Raw genomic sequence first — 13,228 nt, 5'->3', positions numbered from 1 at the left:
ACGCAGGACCCATACTTTCCAAGCTTGATGGTTTCTTTATGCTAGTATTTTGCTCTGCGCTAATGCCCTACCTCCTGCAGTGCAATGAGATGACTTCATCTCATAAACTTGCCTTGAATGTTTTTCAGACAGCAAAGCCCTGCCTCCCAATTTTGTCACCTTGTAAAAGTTGAATTTTTTTTAACATCTCTGGCATTTTAAAACAGTTTTTAAAGTACTAGATAGAAGTACAAACCCCATTTCCAGAAAAGTTGGGATATTTTCTAAAATGCAATAACAACAAAAATCTGTGATATGTTAATTCACGTGAACCTTTATTTAACTGACAAAAGTACAAAGAAAAGATTTTCAATAGTTTTACTGACCAACTTAATTGTATTTTGTAAACATACACAAATTTAGAATTTGATGGCTGCAACACACTCAACAAAAGTTGGGACAGAGGCATGTTTACCATTGTGTTACATCACCTTTCCTTTTAATAACACTTTTTAATCGTTTTGCAACTGAGGATACTCATTGTAGTAGATTTGCAATTGGAAATTTTGTCCATTCTTGCTTGATACAAGACTTCAGCTGCTCAACAGTCTGTGGTCTCCGTTATCTGATTCTCCTCTTCATGATGCACCATACGTTTTGAATAGGAGATAGATCTGGACTGGCAGCAGGCCAGTCAAGCACACACACTCTGTGTCTACAAAGCCATGCTGTTGTAGCCTGTACAGAATGTGGTGTGTCATTGTCCTGCTGAAATAAGCATGGACGTCCGGGAAGAGACGTCACCTTGATGGCAACATATGTCTCTCTAAAATCCTAATATACACCTCAGGATCAATGGTACCTTCGCATACATGCAACTCACCTATGCCATGGGCACTGATGGATCCCCATACCATCATAGATGCTGGCTTTTGCACCTTTCGCTGATAACAATCTGGATGGTCGTTTTCATCTTTGGCACGGAGAACTCAACACCCGTTTTTTTCTGAAAACTAGCTGAAATGTGGACTCATCTGACCACTGCACACGGTTCCACAGTCTTTCGGTCCATCTGAGATGAGCTCGGGCCCAGAGAACTCGCTAGCGTTTCTGCATACAGTTGATGTATGGCTTCCTCCTTGTGTAATACAGTTTCAAGTTGCATTTCTGGATGCAGCGACGGACTGTGTTGAGTGACAATGGTTTTCCGAAATACTCCCGAGCCCAGGTGGCTATAATGGTTACAGTAGCATGATGGTTTCTTAGGCAGTGCCGCCTGAGGGCTCGAAGATCACACGCATTCAACAGTGGTTTCCGACCTTGCCCTTTACGCACTGAGATGTCTCTGAATTCTCTGAATCTTTTCACAACATTACGTACTGTAGATGTTGAGAGACCTAAATTCTCTGCAATCTTGCGTTGAGAAATGTTCCTTTTGAACTGACTATTCTCTCACGAATTTTGGCACAAAGGGGTGAGCCACGACCCATCCTTGCTTGCAAAGATTGAGCCTTTGATGGACGCTACTTTTATACCCAGTCATGATACCTCACCTGCTACCAATTAGCCTGCTTAATGTGGAGTCTTCCAAACCAGTGTTACTTGAATATTCTGTTCACTTTTCAATCTTATTTTAACTCTGTCCCAACTTTTGTTGAGTGTGTTGCAGCCATCAAATTCTAAATTTGTGTATGTTTACAAAATACAATTAAGCTGGTCAGTAAAACTATTGAAAATCTTTTCTTTGTACTTTTGTCAGTTAAAAAAAGGTTCACGTGAACTAACATATCACAGATTTTTGTTTTTATTGCATTTTGGAAAATATCCCAACTTTTCTGGAAATGGGGTTTGTAGATAATTTTAAAACTACATTGTTTAAATGACTTTTAAAATAAAGATGTTGTTATCAAAACACCTGATAACACATTTAGAAATTAACCTTTTAATTTCAAATGGTTTAAGTGGTTTCATTTTATTATCATTGGAGAATATATACAGTATCTGACCTGAAGTCCTTGCTCTTCACAGACATCCACAAAAAAAGCCAGAAGAGCACCCCAAAAGAATGGACAGAAAATGTTAGACCCCAGAAGCCCCCTCTCCCCCTTCCCCCCCGACAAGCAGCAGCAAAGCATCAACCTCCCCCTCCCTCCCACTCATTTCAGCAGAAAGTTTTACCACCCACCAAACAACAGCATAGAGAGATTATGATCTGCAGTCCAAAAAAAAACTTATTGTTTACCTGACAGTTCGGCATGCCACAGGTTCTCTCTCACTAACAAGGGACACAGAGATATCACCCATTTCACAGCAAAAGGGAAGACCAACAAACAGTCACTCTTACGATGTTAAAGTCTGCCAAATCACTTTTATTCTGAGGTTCTCTGACTCAAGAATTGGCAGCAAACTCTGAGTGAGAATGGAGAGAAAAAAGAACTACAGAGACCTCCATCTGCAGCATCCACTGTCACGAAAACTTGATGTTCCTTCCGTCCCCAACGCCTCAGTTAGCAGCATCCACCTTGAATTGGTTGTCCACAGGGTGGCACACCGGTGTTTTCCACGCCGCTGCTGGAGAATGTCAGAAAATGCCGGTCAGTGAGCAAGAGCGGGAACTCATCTGCTGTTTGAGTGTTTGCAGATCAGGGACTTCGATAGAACCCCAACCACCTTGAAAGAAAATAAAGAGACATTGAAGAGAGGAAATTGAGTTGTTTCCGCGGATGAGCTTGAAGAAGCAGCCTTTTGGTGCCATCTTAGCTCCACCCTTCAAATTCAAAAACCTGAAGTATATTTTTAAAAATACTTCCCCATTACCTCTCAGTCTACTGCCCATTAAACTCACTGAGAGCTCTGAACATTGAAAGTTTAACCTAATGAAGGATCCACTTCCCAAGTGCTATTAAGTAGCTTGAATGAACTAACGAATTAAACACTTAAAATCTGTTGATTTGTCTAAGACAGTACAAGTGTAAAAGTCCTAAACTTACTTCCACTGAAGTAGCTAAATACAGCAGTTCAGTGTTAGTCAACGGCATCTGGAACAATCTGTTTAATTCTGAGTGTTGCAATTTAGAAAAGTTCCAAGATATTGGGAGAATGCATAGAATGATGCTGGAGACAAGTGGCATTCATAGTACAGAGATTATGTGGAGATTGACAGATCAATAGGTTTCAATAGGTACATTTAATATCAGAGAAATAAATACAATATACATCCTGAAATTCTTTCTCTTCGCAAGCATCCACAAAAACAAAGGAGGGCCCCAAAGAATGAATGACAGTTAAAACATTAAAACCTCAAAGCCCCCCCCATCTTCCCCTCCCATGCACAAACAGCAGCAAGGCAACGACCCCCACCCCTACCAGCAAAAAAGCATCAGCACCCTCCACTGAGCACTCAAGCGTGCAGCATAGCATCACTAAAGACACAGACTTGCAGTACCCCAAAAACTACTCGTTCACCCAGTAACTTGACATACCACAGGTGCTCTCACTCCCTAATAAGGGAAAAAGAGTTGTCCCCGTTTCAGAGTGCGAGGGGAGACATAACAAACAACTTGCTGATTTACGATGTTAAAAGTCTGTTGAGTCGCTTTTTCTGAGCTCTGTGCCCAGAGAGCCAGCACCAAAAAGGCGCAGCTCTCCGTACACACAACCCCTGGCAGCTAACCACCTGCTCCTGATGTCTCTGTTCTCTTGTGATGCTTCAGTCAGGAGCGCTGGCCTAGAATCAGCACACCCCGAAGCCACAAAATCCCGGAACCCTGAAGGTGCACTCGTCTTCCAGGCCGCATCCTTGGGATATCAAAAAGCAGTTGGTCGTGAGGCCCTGAGAGCGGATCCCATTCCCGTAAAGAACCGAAGTCAGGGTGTAACTCCAGATCAGGGTCTTCAAAATAACTCCCCACACCTTGAAAAGGAAAACATAGATATCAAAGATAGAAATGGATCTGTTTCCGAAGGTGCAAACAAAGGTTAGCGCCATTGTGACTTCGCCCTGCCTCCAGTAATTCTGGGCATTGCAATTTAGAAAAATTTCAAGATATTGGGAGAGTGCATGGAATGATGCTGGAGACAAGTGGAATTCGTAGTACAGAGATGTGCTCAAAATCAGTAAATGTTCTAATGAAATGAACAAGTTATATAGAAAGCTATTTTCAAGAGGATACAGGGTTAAGATAATTGGTAAAAGAACAAAATAGTTAAAGTGAAATTATCCCATGAATTTGTGTTATGATTTAAAATACATTGAAAGGATTACCTCCCAGCCAAGATCCACTAAGCAGACTGTCCTGGAAGGCCTGTTGTCTCTGCCTGCTCCTACCCTACTGAACTGATGTCCTCATGTCTGAATTCTGTTCTATCCCGCTTGGTTCAGTCCGTTCCCACCTACATCCGTGACACTTCTCATATCCTCAATTTTCTCAGTAACCTTAATTCCTTGACCCTGACCACCTCATGGATGTTCAGTCCCTATACACTTCTGTCCCCCATCAGGAAGGCCTCAAAGTCCTCTGATTCTTTCTTGAGAAAAGAACCAACCAATCCCCCTCCACTACTACCCTGCTCCAAACCCAAGGGGTAGTCATGTGCACTTGCATGGCCTAAGCTATGCTCGTCTCTTCATCGACAATGTAAAATAGTCGATGTTCAACGCCTTCCCCAGTTATACTCCCAACTCTTCCTTAGCTACATTGACAACTGCATTGGCTCTGCTTCATGCACCCTCATTGAGGTCGTTAATTTTATCAATTTTTTTACTCTTCACTTCCACCTTGTCCTTAGATTCACTTGGTCCATCTCTGACATTTCGCTGCCTTTTATTGATATCTCTGTTGCCATCTTCAGAGACAAACTGTCATCCAACTTCTTTTATAATCCGACTGATTCCTATGGCAACCTCGACCGTACCTCTTTGCATCCAATCTCCTGTAAAAATGCTATCTCTTTTCTTAGTTTCTTCACCTCCATCCCATCTGATCCCAGGATGCAGTTTTTCATTCCAGGACGTCAGAGATGTCCTTCTTCAAAGAATAGGGTTTCTCTCCTTCTCCTATTGATGTTGTCCTCACCCACATCTCCTCCATTTCCTGCACATCCGTGCTCACCCAACTTCCCGCCGTCGCTCATGTCCTTACCTACAATCCCATCAGCCTCCGCATCCAGCACATTATCCTCCGCAACTTCAGCCATCTCTAAGGGGATCCTAACACTGAACATATCTTTACCTCTCCTCCATCCCACCCCACCCCACCCCCGGCTTTCCGTAGGGATCACTCTGTTTGCAATTCCCTTCTTCAATCGTCCCTCCTCCAATCTTCCTCCAAGCACTTATTATGCTACACCTGCCCATTCACTCCTCCCTCACCTCCATTCAGGGTCCCAAACGGTCTTTCCAGGAGAGGCAGCATTTCACATGTAAAGCTGCTGGGGACATCTGTTGTGTCCAGTGTTCCCAGAGGGGCCTGGTTTACATTGGTGAGATCCGCTGCAAATTGGGAGACCACTTTGTCAAGCACTTTCACCCCATCTGCCACAAGCGTAACTTCCCGGTGGCCAGACATGTTAATTCTGATTCCCATTCCTGGGTCCCCTCCTCTTTCCCTTTCTCCTATTGTCCACTCTTCTCTCCTATCAGACTCTTTCTTCTTCAGCCCTTGACCTTTCCTGCCCAACTGTCACTATCACCTTCCAGCTAGCTTCTTTCCCCTCCCCCACTATTTTATTCAGGCATCTTCCCCCCTCCCTTCTACCTTGGCTCGAAATGTCGACTGTTTACTCTTTTCCATAGATGCTGCCTGACATCCAGCATTTTTTGTGTGTTGATTGAAACACAATCTGTAATAACGTTTGCATTAAAATTGGTTAAATGCTTGATGGGAAAAGGCAGCAGGAGAGATCCCATGTGCAATACAGCCCCTATTTTAGCATTCTTTGTTTCTTGTACTTAACCATACAAAACAATTAAAAGAACCTGTGTGAAGTTACAGTTGGTTAGCACATTACATTGAAATTGGTAAATTATGAGTGGCTGCCTTTGAATAGCTTTGCAGCTGAAATCTCTACTATTTTCTCCCTTAACTTTGGAACTGGAAGATTCAGTATAATGTGACACCATCCTGCCTGTTGTTTGATTGGAAACTCAATTTCTCCAGAGCATTACATTGTAGTATTAATTAGACTTCTTCCTAAGTGTTTGGATTTAAGAATATTTGCATTTGAAGTTGCAAGTGAATAATTGCATGAGGCGTCTCCCATCTTGGTGAGCGGCCTCTGACCAATGAGATACAGGAACAGAAAGTTTAGTGTTGATGAAAATTAAGGTGAAAAGGAATGGCAGAAAATATTGTTGGTAGTTGGAATGGAAGGGAAAAAAAAGATTTAATCATGAGAGTGTGAGTGATAGGAAAGTAAAGAAGTAGAAAGGAAAGTAAGAAAACGGGAAAAAAAGAAAAATTCGGAGTTAATTCACGACTGAAAGGTATGAAACTCCATATTTATAATTATTTTCAAGGCAGGAGAGGTCAGTTAATTGTCATTAATAGCTACCACATTATCAAAAGTATACTTGTATTATTAATTGGTCATCATTTTGTGAGTTTAATGAGTAGTTAACAGAAATTCAATGTCCTGAAAATCATTGGGGGTTTAAGCACTGGGAAGCATTTTCACAAAGCTGACTGGAGTGGTGTAAGTGGGCATGTGGCGAATGATTTGTAGTTCAAGGGCTGTCTTTTCATCATTACGTTGCTAGCTAATAAACATTTATAATGTACATTGTTTACATGCAATTTTTTCAACAATATATTCCCTGTTGTGTATGAACTAAAGAATTATTTTTATTTGAGTTACAGACCTTCCATGGATTGTGCTTAAATATTAATAGGGTGTTCTGTTACTCTACAGAGGATCTGGAGTCATAAATGTTTAAGAACAGAATTAAGAAAGCTGAGTACTGTTTATGATTACACTAAACCAAGGTATACCCTCTGTAAGTTTGAGGTCTTCATAACTCTGCTGAACATGACCTAATGTACAGCAGCTCCATTTGCTTACCATTGCTGTCAGTTAAATAGGTTCATCCTCTCAACTTTAAAGCCCTCCATGGTTTCACTTTCACCATCCCTACTGACGCTGTCCTTTGTCATCTCTGAAAATTCCTCCAGTCTTACAAATTAAATCTCTTTATTCCAACTCCACTGTTGTTCTTACTCATTATGAATTCAAGCACTGATGTTTCGCTACCAACATTTTGATTACTGAATTCTTCCCACTATTCCTTTACCTCTTTCCTTCTTTAGCACACTTATTCAAAATTATCTCTGACCAAAACTTTTGCAATCACTTGATTTCGAACTTCTATTTATTAATGTTTTTGTGAAGCACCTTTGCATATATTGCTAAGTTAAGGAAGTTATACAAAAGCTTTTGTTGTAGGGTTGCAATAAGCAGTTACACCTGATTATGCTTTTCCAAAATCAGTATTTGTATTTGACTGAGCAACACACAAAAGATGCTGGAGGAATTCAGCAGGCCTGGCAGCATCTATGGAAAAGAGTACACTCGATGTTTCGGGCTGAAACCCTTCGGCAGGACAGATGCTACTTGGACTGCTGAGTTCCTCCAGCATTTTGTGTGTGTCACTAGGTTTTCCAGCATCTGCAGATTTTCTCTTGTTTTTGATTTGTATTTGACCTGCTGGTTATAGATTTCTGGCTGGCTTTTATTGGAATGGAAAACTGATTTTTGTGTTTTGCCCTTAGGGAGTCCTCATAACCTGAGTGTTGGAGAGCAACGGGATATAGTCCAAGACTTCCGTGAATTTCTTCAGTCTCCAAGTAATACAGCTGCAGGCAGCCTGAATCGAAGTGCTGAAAACTCCTAGAACATTCACAGTAGTGAAAGTGAGCCATTTTGTTAAATGAAAGAATGGATTTATCTTCTTTTTTTTCGCAAAGACTCTTATAAGAGGAAACAGACCTTCAGGTATCTTTCCAATGCAAGGTGATCATTTTCTAGTCTGAAATCTTCTGAACTCAGGTTATCTCCTGTTCTCTGGTTTAGTGTGAATTGAAAGGGCAAAGTGTGTTGGATCGTATAGTTGTGATCATGTCCAGTTTGTACAGAACAAAAGATGTTCAGGCTGTGTGGATTCCAGAATATTTGCTCGGTTTGGTCTAGTAGGTATATGTTTAGCAGTTTTCAAAATATGTACAGACTTTAGGAAAAAAATTTTGTATATATAATGGTCTTGCCTTAATCTTGTTCTTAGCAATAGTATGCATTATCATATGTTTGCTTACCCTTTTCAAAACCATACTTGAGGATAATACATCATGATGAAGAATGTAAATTTGTACATCATTTCCTTCGATTCTTGTTTGCACACCCCTATATTCCAGATAGTATTCTGGAGTGCTAGTGCAAACTATGTCAGTATTTGCAAATATCTTTAAAAGGTAAATCTGAAAAATAATGACACCCAAGAGTTAAACTAATTTACAGATTCTGTAGAAGTTTGTTTCACCATGTATTTATTGTAATTTTTAAAGAATATACCACTGGGTGTACTAAATCTAGACAACAAATCATTTTAACAGGAAATCTAAATTGATTTATTGAAGCTGTGATGGATTTTTCAAATATTGCTAATAACATATTTTATACCAATCTTGTGACTTCTTATGTAAACATCCACTACTACAAGGTGCTGATCTGAGATTGGTAACTGTTGTGATACACCCCATCAGCCAACATTTACCAGTCATTTGAAGATCTAACCTCTTGTAGAGTATAATGGATCTCCTACAGACAGCAATTGTAAGAAACTGTCAGCAGTACCCGCAACAGACCTTTCCAATTTTCTGTCCTTAATTTAAATGGAAATAATTGGGAACAGCCTTTTACAAGGATGTCTTTTGACATGATATTTGCTCCACCATTATTTCATTCAGTCTAAGAAACATCATCCATTTTATCTGTGTTTCAGATCCCCAGCACTGCTGCTGGTTTCACAATAACCTGTATTTTTAATGAAGTAGACATTTAATACTAGGTTGACTTAACATACTGGTGATATTTTGTATTGTTTGGGAAAATTCACATTTAGCTGAATGCAAGTTAATGCCTCTTCCATAGTTTTAGTTTTCTTGGGCTGTGCTAATTTATTCCTTTCCTTATGCCAGTGAGTAGTATACACAAAATATTTTAGATTCAATCTGAGAAAGGAAGCACAAACATTGGAACACGGGATTCAAACATTGTGCAAAATTTGTCACACTTGCTGACAATAATATAAAGCATACTTACAAGTAATATTTTTATTGAATAAATATGAATTAGATTTTGTTGATATGTACATAATATTCGTAGTATGAATTTTACTGTTTTATCAGAATAGTATTTAAAGACAGTTATCACTAAGCAATAAACCAGAACAAAACCACAGTTAAATTAAACGAGAAAGCTATGCAATAAAACATTGAATTTTATCTAATGTTTTGACAATGACCAAAGTGCTCTGATTATGAAATTTGAGATTTTCTTCCTTGAAATGTTGTTTTCTTTTGGGTCATGTGGTCAGGGTATAGGCTGTTCTTTTTAGTTTATCTGTTCTTTACATCTAATTTGTACCATTTAATTTGGCTGATTTTTTAAGTATTTGATTCTGCAAAGTTAACTTTAAAAATGGTTCAGTTATCTTCCTTGCTGTTAAATTATGAGATTACTTTGAATTACTATTCACACCTGCTTTCTCTTATTACTGTGGTTTTATATTTGATGAAAATTTAATTTTTATTAAAATTATCTGATGAATAGAATTTTATGCAAACTTTAGAATTAAATGTTCCAATCCAAATTAATTTAAAATTAAACAAGAATTTTCATCATTGCAGGCTGCATTCTTTCAAATTCTTGCTTTTTCTTTAATCGTTATGCTGATGAATCAGAACATTGTGAGCTCAAGCCCCACTCTAGAAATGAAGCATATCATCTAGTCAGACCTATAGTCATTGAATTATTAAGGGATTGATGTGTTGTCAGAGATGTCATCTTTGAGCTGAGGTATTAAACTGCTTCTGTTAAATGGTGTGTGTAAAGATTCCCTGGCACGATTTGAATTCTCTGTGCAATTGTCCCAACAATTATCCTTCAACAAACACTAAAGAAAATTTGTTGCTCACTTCTCTCATTGCTGTTTGAAGGACCTCCAATGCACAAATTTTCGTCCACATTTGCTTGATTAACAGCAGTTACTTCTTTTCAAAAATACAAAATTGGGCATAAAGCACTTTTGGGTGCCTTGAAGGTATGAATGACATTGTATAAATGCAAATGTTTCTAAATTAGATTCATAATGATCATGACTGGTTTTCAGTTCAATAACATGTTACTGAATTTCTTCATTTTCTCTGTACTCTTTTTACAACAGATGTGGATCAGTATTTCACTGTGTTTTTAAGCATACAGTAAATAAATTCCACTTTTTTTAAGGAAGCAGTTTAATCAACAAATATCTGAATATGTCAAAATTACATTGCTGTCTACTGTTTGTCTGAAAGAAGACTGCTAATAGAACTGTTGTTGAAGGCATGTTGTAAATATGAAATAAACTATATAATAAATATGTTGGTAATTTTACTGATAAATGCTTTACGTTCTGCATAAATGTACAAAGAAAGCTATTTACAATACATCTCTCCATCAATGACATTCATTGTGTTCAAAATTAAAACAGACATAAGCAAAAGAAGATGCCAAAGATGACTGATTATTCTCCCCATGTGTATTTCTATGCTTTATGAGGATACTACTTCTTTGCCTTTTTCCGCTGCACAGATGTTAATTACTCCCATCTAACAGCTTAATCACGCGAATTCATTCTTGCTGTCCTGGCTAATACTTATACTCAGCTAACACTGAAAAAAAGCTAATTATTGGGAGTGATTATAAAATCCTTGTTTGGAAACTTGTGTTTGTAAATTGACCCTTGTATTTCTTACCTTCCAACATTGCTTTTAAAAGTATAATTTCACTGGGATGTTTTGTCATGAAATAACACCTACATAACATAATGTTCAGTTATATTTGTCACAACATCAAGGTATCATAGGTTTTGTGTGATGCTATATACTTGCATCCAACGGGAAACTACAGTCTTGTGTATTCAGTATATCATTTAATTTTATAATTGAGTCTAAGTACAGATCCAATCGTGTGAAGGGCTGTTTGGGATCTTCATAACAAAATACGAAAGCAATCAACATGTTCCTTTGCAGCACACACAAAATGCTGGAGGAACTCAGCAAGTCAAGCAACAACTATGGAAAAGAGTAAACAATTGACATTTTGGGCCAAGACCCTTCTTCAGGACTGGAAAGGAAGGGGAAGATGCCCGAATTAAAAGGTAGGGGGGAGGGTGAAGAGACAAGTTAGAAGTTGATAGGTGAAGCCAGGTGGGTGAGGAAGGTCAAGGACTAGAGAAGAAAGAATCTGATAGGGAGAGGAGAGTGGACAATTAGAGAAAGGGAAGGAGGAGGGGACCTGGGGAAAGTAATAGGCAGGTGAGAAGAAGTGAAGGGTCAGAGTGGGGAATTTGTTCACAGAAAGGAGAAATCGACATTCTTGCCATAAGGTTGGAGGGTATCCACACAGAAAATAAGGTGTTGCTCCTCCCCCTGAGGGTGACCTCATCTTGGCACAAGAGGAGACCATGGATTGACACATCAGAGCAGGAATGGAAATAAGAAATAAAATGATTGGCCACCGGGAAGTCATGCTGATGGTGCGGAAGTGCTCAATGAAGCAGTATTCCAATTTATGATGGTCTCTCTAACGTGGAGGAGGCTACATCGGAAGCACAGGATAGGATAGATGACCCCAGCAGATTCACAGGTGAACCGTTACCTCACCTGGAAGGACTGTTTGGGGCCCTGAATGGAGGTGTGTGGGTACGTGTAGCACTCAGGCCACTTGCAGGGATAAGTGCCATGCGGGAGATCAGTGGGGACGGAGGAATGAACAAGGGAATTATGGAGATATGTTTTGTGATAAGACCCCTTTGGAGATGGCGGAAGCTGTAGAGGTTGATGGGGTGGTAGGTAAGGACAAGAAGGACTTAATCGCTATTACGACAGCGGGAAGATAAGGTGAGCGCAGATGTACGGAAAATGGAGGAGATACAGATTAGGGTAGCATCAATAGTACAGGGAAGGAAACCCCATTCTTTGAATGCTCCCTTTAATGTTCCTTGTGGAATTGCCATTGTCTCCTTCAATAAGAGTCAGGAAATTAAAGACTTGTATGAGATTGAAAGTCCTGAACATCTTCACAGCTATTCAATGTGGCCTCCTCGATTTTGCTCCAACTGTATAGTACAAATGTTCTGCCACTAGGGTATGTGCCTGTGTCAGACTAGACAATGCAGGAACAGCAACTCTATTATTTATTTTAAATATATCTCTGTCTATTCAAAGATTCAGTTGCCCTGCTCTTTCCACTCATCAGGACCCAGTTCCTGCACTTTCTTTTCTCCTGCCATCAGCCTTGTTCCTCTGCTCCATTTTCCTGGTTCCCACACTCTCATTAACCTTACTTAATTGACTATGATATGATTCTGAGTAACGTCAAAATAAAGTGAATTAAAAGTGTTGAGCTATTAATAAAAATAACACCTTGTAGTCCGGACAACCTGCACGTGTAGCATCACTGAATCCTGAGTGTTTTAGATATTTTACTCTATAATAATTTAACTTAAATAACTCTGTGTTTTCATTTAAACTAAGTAATCATTGTTTTGAAAGTTTGATGCATAAGTTATTGTATGTTTTTAAACCTACTCCTAATTATCTGAATTGCACATCCTGTTGAACTGGCTAATAGTTTCAACATTTTTATATAAGGGGAGCCTCAGGAATTCATTGCAAATCAAACCAGCACCAAAGCCTTATTTGGTTCTTTAGTATCCTGCTCGTGTTTTGATGAGAAACAGTTGTATACAATGTATGCAAGGTCCACTGTCTCTACACTTCAGACTGTGGCTAAACATAGCTCAAGCACCATCTAAAATTCCCTGATGACACCACTGTTGTTGGCAGAATCTCAGGATGGTGACAAGGAAGTATGTGGGAGTAGGGTGGATCAGCTGGTTGGGTGATGTCACAACAACAGCCTCACAATCAGTGTCAGCAAGACCAAATTGATGGTAGACCTAAGGGAAGTAGGGAGAACACTCACCATCCCTCAT

At 39.4% G+C, this 13,228-nt stretch overlaps 1 protein-coding gene across 4 annotated transcripts in view; it reads left to right on the top strand.

Moving 5' to 3' along the window:
• Positions 1-10,705, top strand: part of brd9 (bromodomain containing 9) — a 72,097-nt gene extending 61,392 nt beyond the window's left edge. For 2 of the 4 annotated variants that reach the window (XM_072283452.1, XM_072283449.1), the window contains one exon: positions 7,746-10,705. In XM_072283452.1, the coding sequence (XP_072139553.1) occupies positions 7,746-7,867 (122 nt within the window). In that variant the 3' untranslated portion in view covers positions 7,868-10,705. The remainder of the gene's footprint in view (positions 1-7,745) is intronic. The other 2 variants (XM_072283451.1, XM_072283450.1) reach the window with 1 other exon arrangement.
• The last annotated feature ends 2,523 nt before the right edge of the window (positions 10,706-13,228 follow it).

The sequence above is a fragment of the Mobula birostris genome, chromosome 19, assembly GCF_030028105.1.
Source record: "Mobula birostris isolate sMobBir1 chromosome 19, sMobBir1.hap1, whole genome shotgun sequence".
NCBI lineage: Eukaryota > Metazoa > Chordata > Chondrichthyes > Myliobatiformes > Myliobatidae > Mobula > Mobula birostris.
The sequence above is the reverse complement of the archived record's forward strand: the minus strand, read 5'-3'. Positions and strand labels throughout refer to the sequence as shown.